General features: G+C 36.0%; 1 protein-coding gene across 3 annotated transcripts in view; it reads left to right on the forward strand.

Annotated features, from left to right (window-relative positions):
- Positions 1-20,862, forward strand: part of LOC117992453 (dopamine receptor 2-like) — a 138,556-nt gene that overhangs the window by 74,673 nt on the left and 43,021 nt on the right. For all 3 annotated transcript variants that reach the window (XM_034980154.2, XM_069505748.1, XM_069505747.1), the window contains exon 2: positions 3,228-4,660. In XM_034980154.2, coding sequence (XP_034836045.1) covers positions 3,405-4,660 — 1,256 coding nt within the window. In that variant the 5' untranslated portion in view covers positions 3,228-3,404. The remainder of the gene's footprint in view (positions 1-3,227; positions 4,661-20,862) is intronic.

Below are 20,862 nucleotides of genomic sequence, written 5' to 3' on the forward strand. Positions count from 1 at the left end.
CAGCGCAATAGCAATTTGCGGGACTTATAATAATATCTTCTAATCGTATCTTTTATTGAAAAATTAACTTCCACATGGTAGGGAATAAAGTGGGTTTATATTTTCACCGAGCGAAGCCGCGGTTGGTCGCTAGTATAAAAACAATATTAGGTATTCAGAATGATATTCCATGTTTTATCACATCCAATCCAACTAGCTTAGATACTTTAGGTATATCAATTCCCCGCAAGTTTGGTATGACGTCTCACACAAAATCTCCTACCCAATTTGAACTTTTATATTGCCCCGCCACTGGCAGCAAGCTATTACACCGGGTAAACCCGTATTCTATTTCAGGATCATCGTATATAACTAATCTAAGAATAGGCCTTTTCTAGCTCTTCAAGCAAACGATTTGGCTAATTCCGTTGTACCACAATCTCTAAACTAAACTAAAATGGCACGTCTAAATCTATCGTAGAACTACCTACTACCCTTTCATAATGTCGCTCGCAGAAAAGGATAGCACTAGATTTAGAACTGTCAATTTAGTTTAGTCTAGAGGATTGTGTTCAAGAGCATCGGCCATAATGTCGATCCAAATATAGTAGTCATAAGCAATTTGTTGCGCATAAGATAAGCTTCATTATAAATGTAGAAGAAACCGGCTCTACTCACGTAAGTATTTAGTCGATGCTAGCCCGACTCGTTTCTAACTTCGAAACTAGTTGGGCTAACATCGACTAAATACGTCAGTAACGCCGGTTTCTTCTACATTTACAATTGAAATCACTCACGATAGTTTAAACGCTAAGATAAGCTTCGTGCGTATCCATTGAGTAGCTTAGACTTATTTAGTAATAAGTTTAGTAGGTAGGCCTAGACAAATTGTGAGCGGTACGTATGCGTTCCGAAGGCCTATGTCCAGCAGTGGATGCATGCCGAGGAGCCATGATAGCCTAGTGGTAAGATATCCATCTCCTATGGGTTCGAGGACCTCTAACTTTTCGAAATTATGTGGGTTTTAAGCAATTAAATATCACTTGCTTTATCGGTGAAGGAAAACATCGTGAAGAAACTTGCATGCCTGATAGTTCTCCATAATGTTCTCAAAGAAGTGAAGTGTGCCAATTCTCGCTTGGCCAGCGTGGCGGACTGTGGCCTACCCTATAAAAGAAACCTAGAAAGGAGACCTGTGCTCAGTAGTGGGCCGGCGATGGGATGATGATGATAATGGTGACATCTGCTCGTCCATATCTACCAAACGCGTAGTTTGGACTAAGGCTCCTCTAATGTGGAAAACGGTCTCCACTTGAACAGAATAACTAATGATATTTTTTAAACTTTTGCGTTATTTTTACTCTTCTCAGTAGCAACTACTTTCCGAATTAATGGTAAAGTTACTATATACATAGACAAATTAGACACCTTTAAAATACCATTCAAAGTAGGCTCACTTGTAGTATTTTCGAATACGTAAGTACCTATTAAGAAAAATTAGATTCATTTTATACTTGCTTAGTGGGAATAAAACTCACGCTACCAGCTTAATAGAAGTGTTATTTGGTGAGTTCTCGCATTTCATCTTAATAGGGCACTAATTTGGTACAATTATTACACATTTATTCTACATTACGCCTACATTGCGTGCCTATAGGTACGCTTTATGGCTATTGTACCTACTAAATACCTTAATAGAGTAATCTCAGAAACATGGCGTTGCTTTTCTTGGAGTGCAACATGGGTCACTAGTATATAGTAGTAGTGAGTAAATAGTACATAGGAACCATGTGCGATATGCCAATACGCACTTGGCCAGCGTGGTAGACTGTGGCGAAAACTCTTCTCTTTTCTGAGAGGAGACTCGTTCTCTGTAGTGAGCCGGCGATAGGTTGTTCATGATGATGATGAAATTCATGTCTATCTAACTTTTTCAAGGCTTAGCCACTGAAACGATCTTACTATTTTTCACATTGGTCTGAAGCCTTAGTCTGTTTATTGCCATAAAATTCTTTTAGATCTCAATACAAAAGGCTGTTGAGCTGACTTGGTGTTAGGAGTTGGCAAATCTGTAGATGCTATAAATTTTGATCGCTCCGTGGAGGATGAAGGGGTTTGGGAGGGGTGAATGGAGTGCCCTCATGTGAACGGGCAGCTCACGCCCCATGGAGCACGTTTCGTTTGATCTCACCGCTGCTCGCTAAACACTATTTATGTCGCGCATCCCGAACCAAGGGCGCGAGATGGCGATATAAATGATTCACGGGCACTTTGCAATAACCCAACAGCCTCCATATACATATATCTTTTTCCTTAATGATTATAGACTTTGAATTACTTGATTTTTAGGGTTCCGTAACCGAAGGGTGGCAACGGGACCCTATTACTAAGCATCCGCTGCTCGTCCGTCTATCTGTTAGCGAGCTGTAACTCATGAACCGTAATAGGTAGAGAATTATCGCAGAGTGTGTATTGTACCGTACCTACGCGGCAGAAAATAATGTACATCGGCCTTTAGAATGATATTTTGGCTTTGTAGAGCGTTGTCTCTGTCACTCATACCTATATGTCTTTTTGTCAGTCTCAACGACAGAGACAATGCTCTACGAATCCGCTATCTCCTTCCTTCTAAAAGGCGATGTATATTATTTTCTGCCGCGTCCTGTAACGTTATATAACAACAAATAATAACTTTTACTATTGTACGGAACCCTTCGTGTAGGGTCTAACTCGCACTTTTATGTAAACTGTTCGCGCAGCGCAGGCCTACCTACCTTAACGGTATACTTTATAATATTCCCCTTTTACCCTAAATCGACATCAAGCTGATTTTAGTGTGTAAAAATCCCAACCTAATCTCTCACCTAGAAGGTCGAGTACCTTATGAAAATTTCAGTCAATTAAGACACTGACTAACAACAACATTTGTATACTTGTTGTCACCTGTCTCATATATAACTATTTTTCACAATAGGTCTAACGCTAGTCAATGTAAGAAAGGGTTTCGTTGAATAAACGGCTGTCTAAACCAGCCTTAAATTAAGTTTGTCTAACTTTCTCCAATTGATTAGGTCTATTCACGGTTATTTTCGGATTTTATTCAAAGTGTTCAAGCTACTCATTGATCAATAACAAACAACTCGATATGGCTTCTATAATATTGTACATGGCTTTTTTGCGTAAAGCCATATAAACGTGGAATTCGTACCACGTAGACCTTGAATAATAACATAAACATATTGTTTCAGGGTACGTCAATATACTGGCGAGCAACAAAAAAACTATGCCCACTCAACATGGATCGAATATTGGAAATCAAAAACAGAATGCCCGCCAAGAATGTAATCTTAAAATGGTTGCGGGCAAAGCAAGGCAAACGCAAACAGTCACCATGGCGCTAGCAAGCGACTAACCACCAGGGAAATATGAATGCGACCAGACCAGAAATACTGGTGGCAAGAAGCCAATCTGATATTTCACTAAAAGAACCAGATTTTTTTCTCGAATCTGCAGGATTTCCTTTTAACACTGTACTGGAGTATAACATTAGTTTGGAAAATGGCACATACAATTACACAGTTGATTTAGAGGAGCCGTGGAATGAGTATATCAAACTTCTCCAAGACCGTGCAGTTCTGGTTGCCTTTTTGCTTCTATTTTCCTTGACCACTGTGTTTGGAAATATGCTGGTCATACTCGCAGTTGTAAGAGAGCGCTATCTACACACATCCACAAACTATTTCGTCACATCGCTTGCAGTGGCAGATTGTCTTGTCGGCTTAGTGGTGATGCCGTTTTCTGCACTTTACGAAGTTTTGGAGCACACTTGGTTTTTCGGTGTCGATTGGTGCGACGTCTGGCGATCACTGGATGTCTTATTTAGTACAGCGTCAATTCTCAACTTGTGTGTGATATCTTTGGACCGGTACTGGGCTATAACAGATCCCATTACATATCCAATGCGGATGAGCGGACGGAAAGCTGCATTTCTCATAGCAGCCGTATGGGTGTGTTCGGGTGCTATATCATTTCCAGCCATCGCGTGGTGGCGTGCAGTGCGAATAGAAGAGGTCCCAGATTACAAGTGTCCGTTTACGGAAAACTTGGAGTACATCATATTCTCCTCCACGATATCATTTTATCTACCTTTATTTGTGATGGTGTTCACGTATTATCGTATATATCGTGCTGCAACAATACAGACGAGATCTTTAAAAATCGGGACTAAACAAGTGATGAGACCGAGTGGTGAGTTAGAATTGACGTTACGTATTCACAGAGGTGGCACAGTGCGTAAGAGGAACGAAGTGTGTCATGGTGCTTGCACTCCTGAGGAAGCCGACCACGAACCTCTGACCGCGTTACAAAACAATGGACTTTCACGTTCGTCAACGCGGCTAACAAACGTGGCACATAACAAGCATTTGCCAAAAAACTTTTCCCTATCGCGGAAATTCGCTAAATTTGCCAAAGAAAAAAAGGCAGCAAAAACTCTCGGCATCGTCATGGGTGTGTTCATAGTGTGCTGGTTACCATTTTTTGTAGTGAATCTCCTATCGGGTATCTGTTCGTCGTGCATCACTCATGAAGAAATCGTCAACGTAGTGGTGACGTGGCTGGGATGGGTCAACTCCTCAATGAACCCAGTCATATACGCCTGCTGGAGCAGAGATTTCAGAAGGTTAGTACTATTATTATCACATTTCGTAAACCTTGCAGAGCTAATCTGCCATCTCAATTCTTACATTGTACAAAAAGCTTTAAAAATCCAATTTCGCTCCATGAAAACTGAATTTGAACTAGTCAGGAATTATGACGGCGGGCTACAAAAGCGGACAGCGAACAAATAAAATGCATGGCCACTCTTTTGAACGAAGCTCGCTAAAACTTTTTGTAGCCATTCATACCAATTTGTTAGAGCTAGCTTCTATTAATATTCACTTGCAATATAAAATTTATTCAGTTTACAGTAATGGATGTAAAGTTTTCTTGAAAGCACACTGTGGTAGATAAAGTTGTGCATATTTACGTATCTAACTGTATCAAAGTTTACTAGTACGATACTATCGTCGTATTTAAACATAAAGGAGTGAATGAATGAATATGCACACATTAATTGTACACTACATAATTATTAGCATAATATATGCGTAATAATTATAGCATAAAGGGAGTATTTTTATGTATTTAAAAAGGATCTAAGGATCTGCATAAAAGATCGGTTTAAAATTTTAATCAGCTACCAAAAAATTTGAGCACGAAATTGGTGTTTTTATCCTTTGACCCAAAAAAAGTACATATAATATGTTAAAAGTAACTTTGAAGCCATTACCTCTCTATGAAAGTGCTATGAAATATATTAAACGTTGTTCATGTTATGCTTTTCCTGCATTTAATTGAAATGGAATGTTTGTTGAAAATCTATAAATAAGTAGGGATATAGAGGGGCGTGTTGACAAGCAACATTTACCCAACTAACGGCCCGTTCACACATGGGAGTCCGTTTTACTGGTACGTTTTTAACGGATACGTCATAAATTATGCTCTGTTCACACATAGGCACCGTATAACGTTCAACGGATCCGTCATTACTGGATGCGATGTGTGAACAGAAAACTCGCAGTATATACCGCCGCTTTTCTACAAGGATGGACGCTGTCATGTTGTATTGGTACTATCGTCAGAGAAGGAAGATTCGACGTTATTGGCAGCATCCACTTATGGAATATCCACTCTAGGAATGTACAATAGAAAATGTGAGTCAAACAAAACCTGTCGCGTCACTCCCCCTCCTACACCCCGCACACACCGCCCGCCCCCACACAGTATCTATCCGTTAAAATTCTACGTATTTCCGTTCCGTCCGTCCAGTATTCGATGACAAAACCGAATGTAATTTTTTTACGGAAAGATATTTTTTACTGTACACAGAACACTGTGCCATGTGTGAATTTGCTCATACAACTACATACGCCATCGACTAAAAAAAACGTACACGATAAAACGGAACAGTAAAACGGAGACATGTGTGAACCGGCCGTTACTCAGTAAGCGGATGGGTGACCAACTTTGGAGGCCCATATTAATTTGGCCTTTTTGTTTCCTCCTTGCCTCGGTAAGCACGTGAAGCCATACGGTACTCTTTATTACCATTGATAATAACTGTAAAACTTAAGGTTTCGATTTCTTCTTCTCTAATCTTAGTAGAGTTGTATGCGGAACGATCTGAAACCTAGGATAAATCCTACCATAAAGTAATCAATGCAAAATGGTCACAACTCTCAGCAATGAAGAATACGAGGCAGTGAGAGATTACGTGTTACGTTTATCTAAAAATCCGCGTCTGTAACAAAAATAAAGCCCCAAAACGATTTAGTGAGGCTTTTAGGTAACATAATAAGCGCAACTTGATTTACAGCCGCCCATGTTTCGGCGGCCACGAATCGATAAGCCACCGTAAGCCTATCGGGTTTCTTGTAATTGGCGGCTTTGTGATACAATTTTTTAAAAAGTGCCAGTTTTAACGCACATGAAAATGATAAGAGAAGTTTCCTCAGTGCTCTTCCAGCACTCTTCATAAAAAAACGTATAGTTTAGCTCTTATTAAAAAACGGCCAAGTGCGAGTCAGACTCGCGCACGAAGGGTTCCGTACCATTTATCTATCAAAACGGCAAAAAATTCGTGTCTGTAGTATAAGAGCCCCATAAACAATTTTTTTTGTATTTGTTGTTATAGCGACAACAGTGAAAATCATCTGTGAAAATTTCAATTATGTAACTATCACGGTTCATGAGATACAGCCTGGCGACAGACAGACAGACGGACGGACAGCGGAGTTTTAGTAATATCGGGTATCATTTTACCCTTTGGGTACGGAACCCTAAAAAACTAGCCTAGTGCGAGTCGGACTCGCACACATACAACAAGGGTTCCGTACCGTCGTACAAGATTAGGTACGTACTTTGATTATGACATTCATATACCTAGGTATTACGGTTCATGAGATACAGCACGCTGACAGACAGACAGCAGAGGCTTAGAGAGCGTTGGGAGGGAGCGCTAGGGAAACTTATCTTCAAGTTCACAGATTTACTAATCATCATCATCATCATCATGATCAACCCATCGCTGGCTCACTACAGAGTCCATCGGATCTCCATCAGAATCCGAAGGGGTTTGGCTATAATCTACTAAGCTGGCCAAGTGCGAATTGGCAGACTTCAAACACCTATGAGCAGGGCCCTCTTTCCCACTGGGCATTCTGGGCAAGTGCCCAGGGCCCACGATCGATAGGGGCCCACTAGTCCCTGCCACTTTCATTTACCAATTATATTTTTTGTAAATATACCAACAATTTCACGCTCGCTTCGCTCGCGCTTTTATTTTGTTTCAGTTGCTAGCAGCTTCTTCTGCATTAAATACATGCTACTATACTAATATTAGCTTGTGGAAGAATTTAATGTGATTATAGAACCACAAAATAGGAGTAAAAATTAACCCGAATTTGAGAAAAAACATCATCTCCACTAACCTCTTTTACAAGTAGGTAGATATGCTGGGAGAGTAACATACTAAAGCTACTTTTTATCTCTGCAAATTAAGGAGTTCCCATAGGACTTATAAAAACCCTAAATCCACGAGGATGAAGTCGCGCGTATCATCTAGTAAATAAATATTCTGTTATTTGCTGTTCGTTATTCACTGATTACGTTTCACGGTCTTGTGAATATTGTAAGTGACGCGTGTCCCTTAACACTTTATTGAAATAGGCAAGGAGTGAACTTGTTTACTCCTTCACATTCCAGTAGGTACAGACTGACGCTTAAGAGAAGCTACCCTAGTAACGCTTTCCATATAAACTTAGTTTGGTTCTCAAACAATCATATTAACCTCAGAATAATTACCTGTAGAAGTAGCCCTATCGTGACTCTTACTGTTAGAGCGAAATAGCTAAATGCATTTAATCTCTTATTAGAACGTGAGAAAATGTTTGTCAAGATGTATTTTGTACGCGAGAACTTGACAAACAACGTGAAGTGAGGTTATGTTGACTCAAATATTTTGAAGAAATAATTGTTCTTTTTGTTGTTTTTTGTTTTTGAAGTTATTGTGCAATTTGTGTTTTGCTGTATACTAGGCTATAATGTAGTGATATTAACAAATCAAACACATGAAAATTTTGTTTACACTATAGAAACAAATATTTGTATCTGCGTGGTTTTCCAGGTTTTCGTAAAAATAGGTAGGTTGTTCAATATTTAAATGGGAACCAGGCTACGTTTGTTTGGACCGCGCTACGGCCTACGAATAAACTCCTTAATTTATTAGTTTTGGTCTTAGAAATGAGCAACCAGCCAATAACAACTCAGTTGAGTTAAACAATGGTTTGCTATTGTTATTCGCAATCACCTACTTACTCGAAGCAAAGATACCCGTGAATTTGTCAGATTAAAGCTTCTATCTATCTAAAGGATCTATTTGAGCAGCCTCAGAATGAGCTAACTATATTTAAGTATGAAGCAATTCAAATGAGAGTAAGAGTCTCCTGTGTCCGTCTCCGTGTTTCGTCACTCTCACAGTGACGAAACACGTACAAAATAGCTAAGTGAAATTTGCTTCGTGATGTGAAGTGCTTACTGTTGATGTCGTCTGTCGTTCGAAAAGAAATCAGTCCTTAAGTCAGGAGGCGCGCCTTTGTGGTCCTGGTGCACCTCAGATGGTTTTTAGGGCCTCTATTGGATTCCGGAGGAGGGTTCGGGTCATTAGCAAGCACAGCTGACTGAGTTGCGCGGACGGCTTTGGCCCCGTAGCGCAGCCACCAGGTGATGCGTAGAACACACCGTGGGCGTTTCCGAATCCGAAAAGAGATGGACATAACCTCCGTGACTCCCCGAGCGCGGTGGTATCCCTAAGGATTTCCACACGATAAAAAAAAATGTTATAACAGCAACATCCCTTGAGCTGCCTCTAGCAGATACGAAACTCAAAATAAATTCATGTCCTTCAAAGACTTGCGTAACATGGTTATTGATAGATCTAATAAAATAGTCTTATCCTTTCACAATGATTGCTATACGGTAAAGAATTACATTTCATTCAGACCTGCCAATTTAGTTTACTATAGAGATTGTATACGAACAACAAATTTAACACTATTGTTTTACCGATAAAATGATTTTTCAGAGTAAACTCCTGATATTTCTATCAGTAATCAGGTTGGACATTTTGTATTTGAAGATAATATAGTTACATTTCCACGCACACAAGGGCTCAGAACTAAAATAGTTTACCCGTAGTTATACTATGTGTATTCAAACGAAGCCACAGGCTATTCATGTATTAATTAGGCCTGGGACTAAGCGGCTCACTGAAACTAATAGTCACTTACTGTCGCCTAAGCTCAAGGAGACTTACATGGGTTGGGAAGGTCAGATAACAATCGTTCCAAATAAAAACGGGTACACTATTGGATCTATATGAGGAATTTTAAGTCGAAATACCAGTAGGTACCTAGTATAGAATAGAATAGAACATATTATATTTATTGAAGTAAACTTTTACAAGTTTACACTTTGTTTAGTACTCGTAGTTTCAAAACTAATACACCACAGATAAACGCAGTTATCTTCTTTCATACTACTTTATTTATTTATTTATTCGTAAATAGACTTAGTGAAAAGTGAACATTTTACACCACACTTTTAGACAAAAGCACTAGATAAAAACTGAGTCTGGTGTTTCCAATATGCAGCGCAAATAGACATTAGTCTGTGCTAGGGCTGAAATAATATCTGTATATCAATATAGATATTATTTAGAGAGTAGGTATACATATAAAATTAAACAACTTCAATAAGCACTGAGTAAGTACAGCAATATAATATTTCTATGTCCAAGTATTATTTTCTGAAGTGTTTATTTTAAGGGGTAATCAAGTAGCTTAATAGACACTTAATTAGGTCTAATGGCACCTTAAAACAGAAAGCGTGGTAACCGCTTCGAAATACTGCGTTACAAAAATTCACGAGGGAAAGAATTTCTAGGTAATGCAATTTCATTCAATCCTGGCTCAGGTAATTTTGTTATTAGCTTTATAGGGTGCTTTAAACTCGCCTGACCGGTAAATAATCACACGATATTTTCCTTGATACAAGTTTTTATAAATCCTATTCTTTTCGATTTCTTAAGGCTGTTTCATGCCAGAGCAACATCATGCGACAAGACAGGATAAAAGTAAACACATTAATTTTTTCGGATTAAAAGTTCGCACACATTGCAACCGCGGCAAGCCGCAGCGTATTGCATTGCAAAATTATTCCAAAGCACATTATAGGGTGAGGCCCGCCTGCCTTTAGTGATCGATGTTTCATACAAAATTGACGAAAGTGATGCAGGAGTATTTTTGCAATGCAATGCGTTGTGGTGCGGTCCGTTATGTGCGCGAACCTTTAAGATATGATTCCGAACCACGCTGCACGCAGCAACGCTGCCGCAACAGTGCTGTCACCAGCTGTCACAGTCCTGTCGCGGCACTACTGGTCCCCATACAATCTCTATAAGCTTATATGACATTACATTCCGAGCTAGGCAGCAATGTAGCGGCAGCAATGTAGCCGAACATTGCTGCCTAGCTCGGAATGTAATGTACATCGCACATCTTTGGTGGAAAGGTAGCCTAAGCTTGTGGCTTTATAACCGAGGCGGATTCCCAGCGCTATCGGTTCAGATTAGAAAATTACACTGTCTAGCTAATTAATTTAGGTCTAGTCTCAGTAGACTTACAACAAAGTCACTATCATTATAATTAAACGTTTCGGTAGAATACGTCTTTGCTGGTTACTAACTACGTCTAAATCCTTTCACCAAACCAGACTAATGCCAACTTAGACATTACTAGCTTTTGCCCGCGCTTATGTTACTTCTTGGTAAAGTAGCTTTCTTATGGTGAAGAAATTATTAAAATCGGCTCAGTATTTTCAGAGATTATCGATTACAAGCAAATAAACGATCAAATTTTTTCTCTATATATCTAATCTAATATTAGTCGATATGGATAAATTCACGAACTAATCTAAGCCGGAATCTATTTCGGTACCTTCCACAAGACAATTACCCAACAAATCACCAGGGAGACAGGATTTTTTGTAAGAAAATGTTCTGTTCTTCGTTTAAGTAGTGATTGGAACAATAATTATAAATGGCCGGAGCCTTAGGACTCGGAACAACTGTAAAAATTTAATGCACCTACGTGACTTCGTAGAACGTGCAAGCGTGTCGTAGACAAGCTACGTGTTAGCTACGCGGTTAGCCAAGACGTGACTGATCAAATTTTATGCAGTTACACACGTAATATATTTAGTTTAAAATTTACAAATGGGTTCTTTGTCTTCGTCTTAACACTCTTACAGAACGGTTGGTATCATCACGACATGACGTCTTTGAGGTAGCTTTGAGGTCAGATTATACGCCTCACTAGCTTTCGCCACTTCTCCCTGCTGGCCGATAGCCTAATGTAATCGTGAAAGGGACCGTCGTCACCATCATCATTATCAAACGATATACCTACGTCTACAGCTGGACTTCGATCTCATGTAGGGACTTTAACACGCCACGGTCTTGCGCCGCCTGAATCCAGCGGTTCCCTGCGACTTCGTTTGATGTCGTCTGTCCACCTGTTGGGAGGTCTTCCAACGCTGCGCTTACCGGTACGTGATCAACATTGTAGCACCTATGATATAGATACTCAATGTCTATCGTTTTCAATACTATCCGTTAAGCTAAGCCGTTAATAAAATTACTGTACTTATTATAATATTGAACCAACATAAATTTTTCCCACAATGTATACCTATTGAGTGTGACACAAAATGGGTGACGCACAAATGGTAGTGCCACAATCTGGCTGATTGTTTGTTTTTACTGTTACTTTTGTGTAGGAATGACTTTGATTTTTACGCGCCACCTGTATTACCTACTTGCAGACTTCTTTAGAACCAACGACTAATAGAAAATAAAGTTTCTAGACATGTGGGGTGGTTTACTAACTCAGTGTTTAACACTGAATGATAGCCACCGAGCTTATTTGACATTTATTTTTAGTCCATTGAATGTTTTCTACGAATGATTATTTTAATATCATATAAAACCAACCAATGTCAAATGAGCTCGGTGGCTATCATTCAGTATCGAACACTGAGTTAGCGAACCACCTCGCAGAATACTATAGCATGCTATGAAAAGAAATGAATGAGTAAGTAAAAAACAAAAAAGATTCACTTTTCTATTTTAAAAAAAGAAATAAAAAAAAATTGTGCATCGAAAATCTCACATTATAAGCACAGCCAAGCCGGCACATTTGTATACTGATTTTGAACTTCGAAGAATTTAATAACACACATTTTTTATGTCATATAAAATCATAACACCGTGCGGTCATTTATAGCTCGGGACAAATCTGGCGGAACATCGAGACACGAAAATCCGCGCGCGGTATTCTGCTCCATCTATTACGTGATGAAGCTGAGCGGAATTTCCGCTTCGATTATGCCATATTGGCACTGTAGGCTTAGTATGAGTACATATCGCCGACGTGGACTGAATTTGAGCTTTTCAATATTTTAACTTTAGAATAAAATGGGCCTAAATTTAAAGGTTCTTAATTTAAAATCATTTTATTTCGCAAGGTGTCAGCTTTGTGTGCTGTCTGTTGTTGATGTATGGATGAACTTCAACTTTAAAACAAGGTCGATAAAGTACATCTTAGTTTTTTAGTTTAATTGGTTCGACGCACGAATTCTATCAACGTTAGAGAGATGTACATCTCATAATACTACAGGAGTGACATCTTGCATCAAGCATTCAGTAAAACTTGGCAAAATTCTGCGTCAATCGGGCAGTGCAACAAACACGAAAAACACCCACAGACACCAGCTGAAAACCTTACATGAATCATATCTGTAAAGAGAATATTTTGATAATGCCAATCCGTAATAGACCAGTGCGATGGACTATGGCCTTAAGCCCTTCTGATTCTGAGAGGGGGCTCAATAGCTAATGTGTGGCTGTTTAAGAATGAGATGTTGCTGATGATGGTGATAGTACTGGTCGTATCGTTATCGTTGATGGAAAAACGGCCATTTTGTTAAATGTATGCAATAAACTGGGTCACGAAAGCGCGAGCGTTATCACCACTAATGGTGTTTCCTTTGCTTTAATCAATTAAGCGCAAATGTCATCATTAATCAAGATAGTCTTTGTAGCAAGACTCTTTCGTGCAAAGCGTTTCATTGAAAAAAAAAGGTTCCTCCTCTTGTAGGAAAAAGTAAAGCTTTGCGTGGCATTTGGTTATTCAAAGAACGTCTTATTCAAAAATTCAATGTGCACTTCGCCATAACTTTATACAGTTTTTATTAAGTAACTAGCTGCCCTGGCGCACTTCTTTCCGCCTAACAGTCAATTTTTTTTAATTTTTCTCTTTGTAAGAACCATCGTCGTACTTCAAGGAATATTTTAAAAGAAGGATTAGCGAAATCGGTTAAGCGGTTCTCGAGATGAGCAACACATTTAGTGATTCATTTTTACATTATAGAAGATTTTTGTTTTAAACTTTTTTATGAATTAGTAGATGGCGTAGACTAAAGGAGATCGCAGACTGATGTGGATCTAAATTTATGGGAAGCGTAAGACTTATTTCTAAAAAGCGGGAAACTGCAAAAAGCATTATTTGAATTATTTGTGCAAAACATGAAAATTATGAAAAACTAATGTTCATAAAAAGGTTTTCACGTAGGACCAAACTAAAACCTGACTGAAAACTTTGGTGCTACTTCGCTTTTTTAGGAACATCAGCTTTTGAGCATTTCCACGTTTTTTGGCGATAATTCATAAACAACTTTTGCAGTCCTTTTAAGAAAAATTCGGCAGAAGAGCCTACAAAATATCTGCAAAAATTTCGTATTTTTTCAGCTGATTATTGAAAATGCGTCACCCAGTCATATTTTGAAGACCGTTCTGTCGCAGTGGTTGTAGCTTTTTTAATCGAGTGGTTACAAATTCTATTTCTGGCGGGGGTTATTATCACTATACCGGTAAAGCCTTGCCGCCAAGCAATTTAGCTTTCTAATAGGCATGTACTTAATAAATCGTGCGGAAAACAAATAAGTTGGTGATTGCTAATGGGATAGGTAAATATTAAAGCGAGCGGTGTTTAAATATGTTTGCGAAAAATTAAGAAATCTAGCGAAAATCTATGGAGTACAAGAAATAAGTAAAATAGCTGATAAAAGTGAGAAATATATAAATCTTAATTAAAAACTAAAGTGTGCGAAAAAAATACTAAGTAAATAACGGCTTAAACGGTGTGTGTTAATACAATGAAGTATTTAAAAAAATCTGTATTTGTATTCGCCTACAAATTTTCGCACATTCCAGTGGTTCAAAATCAGTTTTCTTGAAACTTAAGAATTTTCGTTCGCTCGTTTAAATACACGCCTTTCTAATAAAGGTGCATCCACACATGCCATGCCATGGGATTAAGCGCCAGCCAGTACCTACATGAATATTAAGATAGCATGTAGATAATAGAAACCAATAATGAGTAACCCTTCCAAGTTAGCCCGCTTCCATCTTAGACTGCATCTTCACTAACCACCAGGTGAGGTTGCAATCACTTTGTCTCTCTGTATTATATTTCTCATAAATGAGAGTCGTAACCACTTTGCCTTATTCACATAATTCTAAAATAAATTGGAATAAAAATGCAATGAATTCCTAGATCCATGTGCATAGGTACGCTTGGACTAGCAGATTGCGATTTGGCAGATAATATGTTAGTGTTAATAATATTATATTTCTAATATTACCCGCACATCGTGACTAGTTACCCAGAAAATGCCTTTTCACTCGTGATTTATAGGTAGTTATTCAAGTTATTACGAACTTTCACAAAAAACTCTATTGTCTTAAATCCTACGCGATCTCTTGCTATGCATAATTCATAAAAATTTAGGTAACAATAATAAATATTCATAAGATTTTGTGAAATAAGGTTAACCATGCTCAAATTGTTTGTGATATTTAAGTACTTATTAATATTTAAGTGACCGTATAAATTAGAATACATTTTAATAAATGATTTATTACCTACAGTTCGCAAAATTTTGGGTATATTTATACATTCTCTCTCTCTCTATCTTCTTCTGGGTTTTCTTTTTCTTTTTGAACAACCTAAAAATAGATAGAGGTTCTAAATTCAACACAAGTATGCACTAGACTTGAAGTGGTGATAGCCTTGTAGTTAGTATGTACACGGGGGGGGGGGGGGGGGGGGTCGGGGGGGGGTCGGGCATTCGATCCGAGCCCGGTAGGATCCCAAGCACACCTCTAACTATTCGGAGTTAAGTGCGTTTTAAGCTATTAAACGAAAACATAGCAACAAAACTGAGTTTATCATATTGTTCTCAAAAGTGAGTAGAGTCTGCCAAACCGCACTTCGGAATTGTGGACTACCTATGGCCAAACCCCTTTTCATTCTGAGAGGAGACCTGAGCTCAAAAGTGGGCCAACGACGATGGGTTGATAATGATGATGATGATATACTAGACATTCAGGCTAGTCTAATTTTGGTGAATTCAGTATTTTTTTATATACATAGGTACCATCATAACATTATCACATTAAGTTACTCCTGTTTATTAATCAAAAATATTGAAAAAAAAAACACCTAAAAATCAGACAAAAGCCTGTATGTAATAATCGACAAATCCATATAAAATATCGGATTCTATCGCATGCCTACATTTTGTAATTATCTTTCGATCCAAATTCCAATTATATCGGAAAGAATCAATTTTCAATGGTCAACAATGTAATAAAAATTGGATTTCCATATTTTCTCTTTCGCGTTTTTTCATAGTCATATTATGCGCTATCTATGAAATAGATACCTAACTAAGCTTGGAAGCAGTGAATCGGGTTAATTCTGATCTAAGTACTTACTTTTATTTAAGACTAGATGCTTCGCCCGCGTGAATTTAGGTTTTGAGAGGTGAATCCTTTGAGAACTCTTTGATTTTCCAGGACAAAAAGTAGCCTATCCGCAGTAGCCCGTTCTGGTATCTCTGTACCGAATTTCTTAAAAACATTTGAACGGATGATTCCTTAAAAATTCCGCGGCATCACTACGATTTAGAAATGTTATTATATCAGACCTGTTTTGAAAACCGCGCGCGATTTAAATTCGTATAAACATATTATGAATGTTTTATCTGTTGCAATCAAAATAAGATTATGATTCTTACTTTTTCAATTTAATTAATTTATTGATATTATTTTCCGTAAATTTAAGTACGTTTTAGATTCTAAACAAATAACATTATGATAAAATTTGAAATTTGTTTATTTGAATAGTTAGCGCCCTCTATTGAGGAGCGGACTTCCAATAGCTTTTCAGTAACACCTTTGCTATTAAACACCTATTATGCTCTGTGTCAATCTATAATCATTTATGGGATAAAAGCATGGGGAGGCACATCCAAAACCACCTTATTAACCATAGAAAGAGCGCAGCGCGCTGTACTTAAAGTAATGACTTTCAAAAAATATACTTACCCAACACACTTATTGTATACTGAACTAGAGGTGCTTACAGTACGTAAATTATTTATCAAACATGCGATTATTACACAACACAAAATTCAACCAGTTTCTACAACAAAGCGTAGAATAGATATAGTATACAAAATCCCTCAACTTAAAACAATCTTTGCTCAGAAATTTATAAATTATCTCGGTCCTAAACTATACAATGCAATATGCAGAAAGATAATGCTAAAAGATTTTTTTTTTTTTTAATAGATATAGCGAGCAAGCGAGCAGGCGGGTCACCTGATGTTAAGTGATTACCGCCGCCCATGAACATTTGCAGCACCAGAGGAGCCGCCGATGCGTTGCCGGCCTTTTAGGAATTTGTTGGTCCGCCCCTTGAATAACCCCATGTTATAATCTAGATTTTACAAGTAATAAACTGAAAACGCAAATAATAAAATATCTCAATGCTCTAAATTATAACGAAACTGAGGATCTTCTGATTAAAATAATATGATTGAAACAAACTAGCTAATACAAACAACAAATAATACACATACACACACACGCACCCACACAAACACACACACATACACACCTTAACACACGCACACACGCACTCGCATACATGCACACCACGATCACTTGTAATAGACACCGGTATAACATGGCCGACCTTAGAGCACCAAATTGTAATAACATTTATTCAAGTTTTTAGAAATGGAGAAGGCAACCCACTGTAATACAGTGTTTACTAGTGCAGGGGTTGCCCATTCATACGTTTACTAAACCTAGGTCTAATTATTACTTGTTTTTATCTGTATTTTATATCTCGACTCTAGTATCATAAGGTCGGATGTGTACTTCCGACCAAACTCACTTTTTTACATAAAGGTAATGAGCATTTCGGGCTCTTTCTGCCAAGCTGACACCAGTATTTCTATCTCTTTTCGTTGCAAAGATAAATACATGCATAATGTCGTATCTGAACACATTCTAAAAATTTGGAGAACCATAATTATATTTTTTGACTTGCGTATGTATGCACCAAAGCAATGGAGAAAAATGATAGATGTATTTTGAGTTCGACCATTATGCTACGAAATAAGTTTATTTGTAATACTAGCTGGTACTGCAGTTACGCACTTCTGCTTCTAAAATATGTAATAATTTTGTTAGGTAAAATCACAACAGATGTTATGCTTCGAATTTTTTGTATTAATATTTGGACTGTGAATCATTTAAGACTTTTTGCCTTGTAATATAAATAATTTTGCAATAAAATTCATGGAAGTAAGTTGAAATAAAGCTTTTTGTTTGTGACTACATTAAAGTTGATGTGATTAATAGGTAAAAGATCCATCTATTTCACCAAAATTTTGGACTAAACTGCGGGAAAAAAGTAAAGAGCCAGAATAAAGCTGAAGACATTTTGAAAATGTAGACTAGAAAATCTTTTAGGACCACGAAAATCACACCATGGAAATCTAAACATATATTATAATAATACCCCACTAAGCAAAAAAACCGTGTATTTATGGTGTTTTTTATGAATCATAGTTCAAATCATCAGTTCAAAAATTTATTGCCCTAGTTTTTAAGATAGCCTTAAAAAATTAGAGTACCTAATAATTTTTTTTCTTCTTTACCCGTCTTATAATCGACCGAATTTGATATTAATCGAGAGCAGAAATTATAAGGCACCTACAATATGTGATGATAGTGATTCTAACGAAACATACCTAATTATAGGAAGCTTTAGATTATGTTAATTTAAATATAAATGTAGTATAAATTAATTTATTAATTAAACAACTAATAAAAGTGAAAGTAAAAAAATAAAAAAACTTAACTAAAACACGAAAGAAACAGTTTAAAAAAGTATCTGTTAAAAAGAACAGTCGAAACAGAAGCAATGGAATTTTCAAGAAAGCAGAAAGTATTTTTTTTTTACAAAAGTGGCAATGCCGGATTTGACTAACAGTAAATCCTTATACCTGCGTAGTTTCTGCAACTTAAAAACGATTCATGATGCTACCAGCAGTGTTGCTACTTTAATGTGGTCTGAAAACATCAGGTGCAGCGGAAGGAATAAAACAGTATCTTGTCTTATTTCATTAATCTACTAGAGAAGAAACAAAGTATTCTCGAAATTGTTGAAGAATTGACTTTGTGGTCTGATAATTGTGTCAGTCATAATCGGAGCATGATAATCGTTATGGCTTACTTATGATTATTATAAGGATTACCACACTAAAAGGTGATAAATCACAAGCTTTATGCTAAAATGCAACATGTACCTACGTGGAGTAAGCTGTAATCCATGCACAAATAGAAAAAAAGGGAACAGCTGAAAACAATGCAGATTACTAAACTAAGAGATTGGTCACAGTTTACAAGAACATGCGAAGGAAACAAAACTTTTTGATAAGTTTGATTTGGCACTACAACATATTTTTAAAGACCACATCCCTTTACAAAGGTGATATATCAGGACCGTTTGTTATATCAAAAAAAAAATAAGAACGGCGGGGATTTTCAGATTTCGGAATATATTACCTGGCTACAACTAACGCAATAATGCTGGGTGTTATTATTTTATAAAAACTACTTTAAAGAAGACTTTTTTGTATTTCATTAGTATGTTATATATTAAGTACATATAAACTTAAAATTCTTCCCCGCTTTCGCCCAATATACGACATAATGAGAAACCATTATCCACTGTAAAATATAACCAACTTTTGCAGTAGGTACCTGCTGACCTCCATTCTTACTTTACGTACCTAATCATTATAAGGAAAATCAGGCTATGTTGGCATGTTTTAGATTTCTATATTGATGTAACCGTCATGTATGCAATTCCACAAAAAATGTTTGGCCCACTGTAGGTTTCTAATTACTTTGTAATTTTTTTTTTCCAATTTTTGGCCGTTGTTTTTAATTAATGGGCTTTATTTGTGAATTTGTAAATGTTATTTTCATTCATTCAGAAGTCACAAGGTTTACACGGATGCAATGGTCAGACTATCGGGCGAATGCAATTATTATGTTTCAGATCTAACTAATCAGTTTCAGAAAAATCACATAGGTACATTGTTGCTATCTCACAAAACTCCTAAATGATTTTTGTGAGATAACTACTGTGATCTTTTGTCCGAATATTACTTATGTATAATCAGTTAAGACGTATTATGAAATATTAAGTAATAGATCCGACTTTTATTTCAAATTTGTAATAGTAAAAATTGCAGCCATAAAGTCGGTTTACAACTTATGCACACAATGTTTTAGCACAGTTACGAATATTACCAGCATAAAGTCGCATATCGCCCATTTTGAAGAAATTGTGAGTTTATATTTTATTTATTAATGATAAAGTATTTCTAGTAATGGTTATTGATAGGTACAGTTAAGTGTTAAATATTACAAAAACAACTGAAATTGTATCTCTAGTAGTTTAGAAATTATGACCCGATTTCCCTAGCATTTTTGTTTTGGCTCTCCTGAAAAGTAGCAAAAATCCACATCCGACCTTATGATACTAGAGTCGAGATATGTAATTTAATATGTAGTAATATCCAATAATTTAATTTAATTTAATTTAATTTAATTAATTTTAATTTTAATTTTAATTTAAATAATTAAATATTTAATTAATATTTAAATATATTTATTATTTAATATTTAAATAATTAATAAAATAATTTAAATTTAAATAATTTAATTTTATTAAATTAAATTAAATTAAATTAAATTAAATTAAATTAAATTAAATTAAATTAAATTAAATTAAATTAAATTAAATTAAATTAAATTAAATTAAATTAAATTAAATTAAATTAAATTAAATTAAATTAAATTAAATTAAATTAAATTAAATTAAATTAAATTAAATTAAATTAAATTAAATTAAATTAAATTAAATTAAATTAAATTAAATTAAATTAAATTAAATTAAATTAAATTAAATTAAATTAAATTAAATTAAATTAAATTAAATTAAATTAAATTAAATTAAACATATAATTAAATTAAATTAAATTAAATTAAATTAAATTAAATTAAATTAAATTAAATTAAATTAAATTAAATTAAATTAAATTAAATTAAATTAAATTAAATTAAATTAAATTAAATTAAATTAAATTAAATTAAATTTAAATAATAATAATAATAATTTAGGTAGGAATGGGAGTTGTACCTATAGGTTATTAAACAATTAAACAGTTATCTCAAGTATTAACTAGATTGCAGCTGTATTTCTCACTTATAAATTGGAAATATTAATTATTAAT

This window comes from Maniola hyperantus, chromosome 21 (assembly GCF_902806685.2).
Source record: "Maniola hyperantus chromosome 21, iAphHyp1.2, whole genome shotgun sequence".
Classification (NCBI taxonomy): Eukaryota; Metazoa; Arthropoda; class Insecta; order Lepidoptera; family Nymphalidae; genus Maniola; species Maniola hyperantus.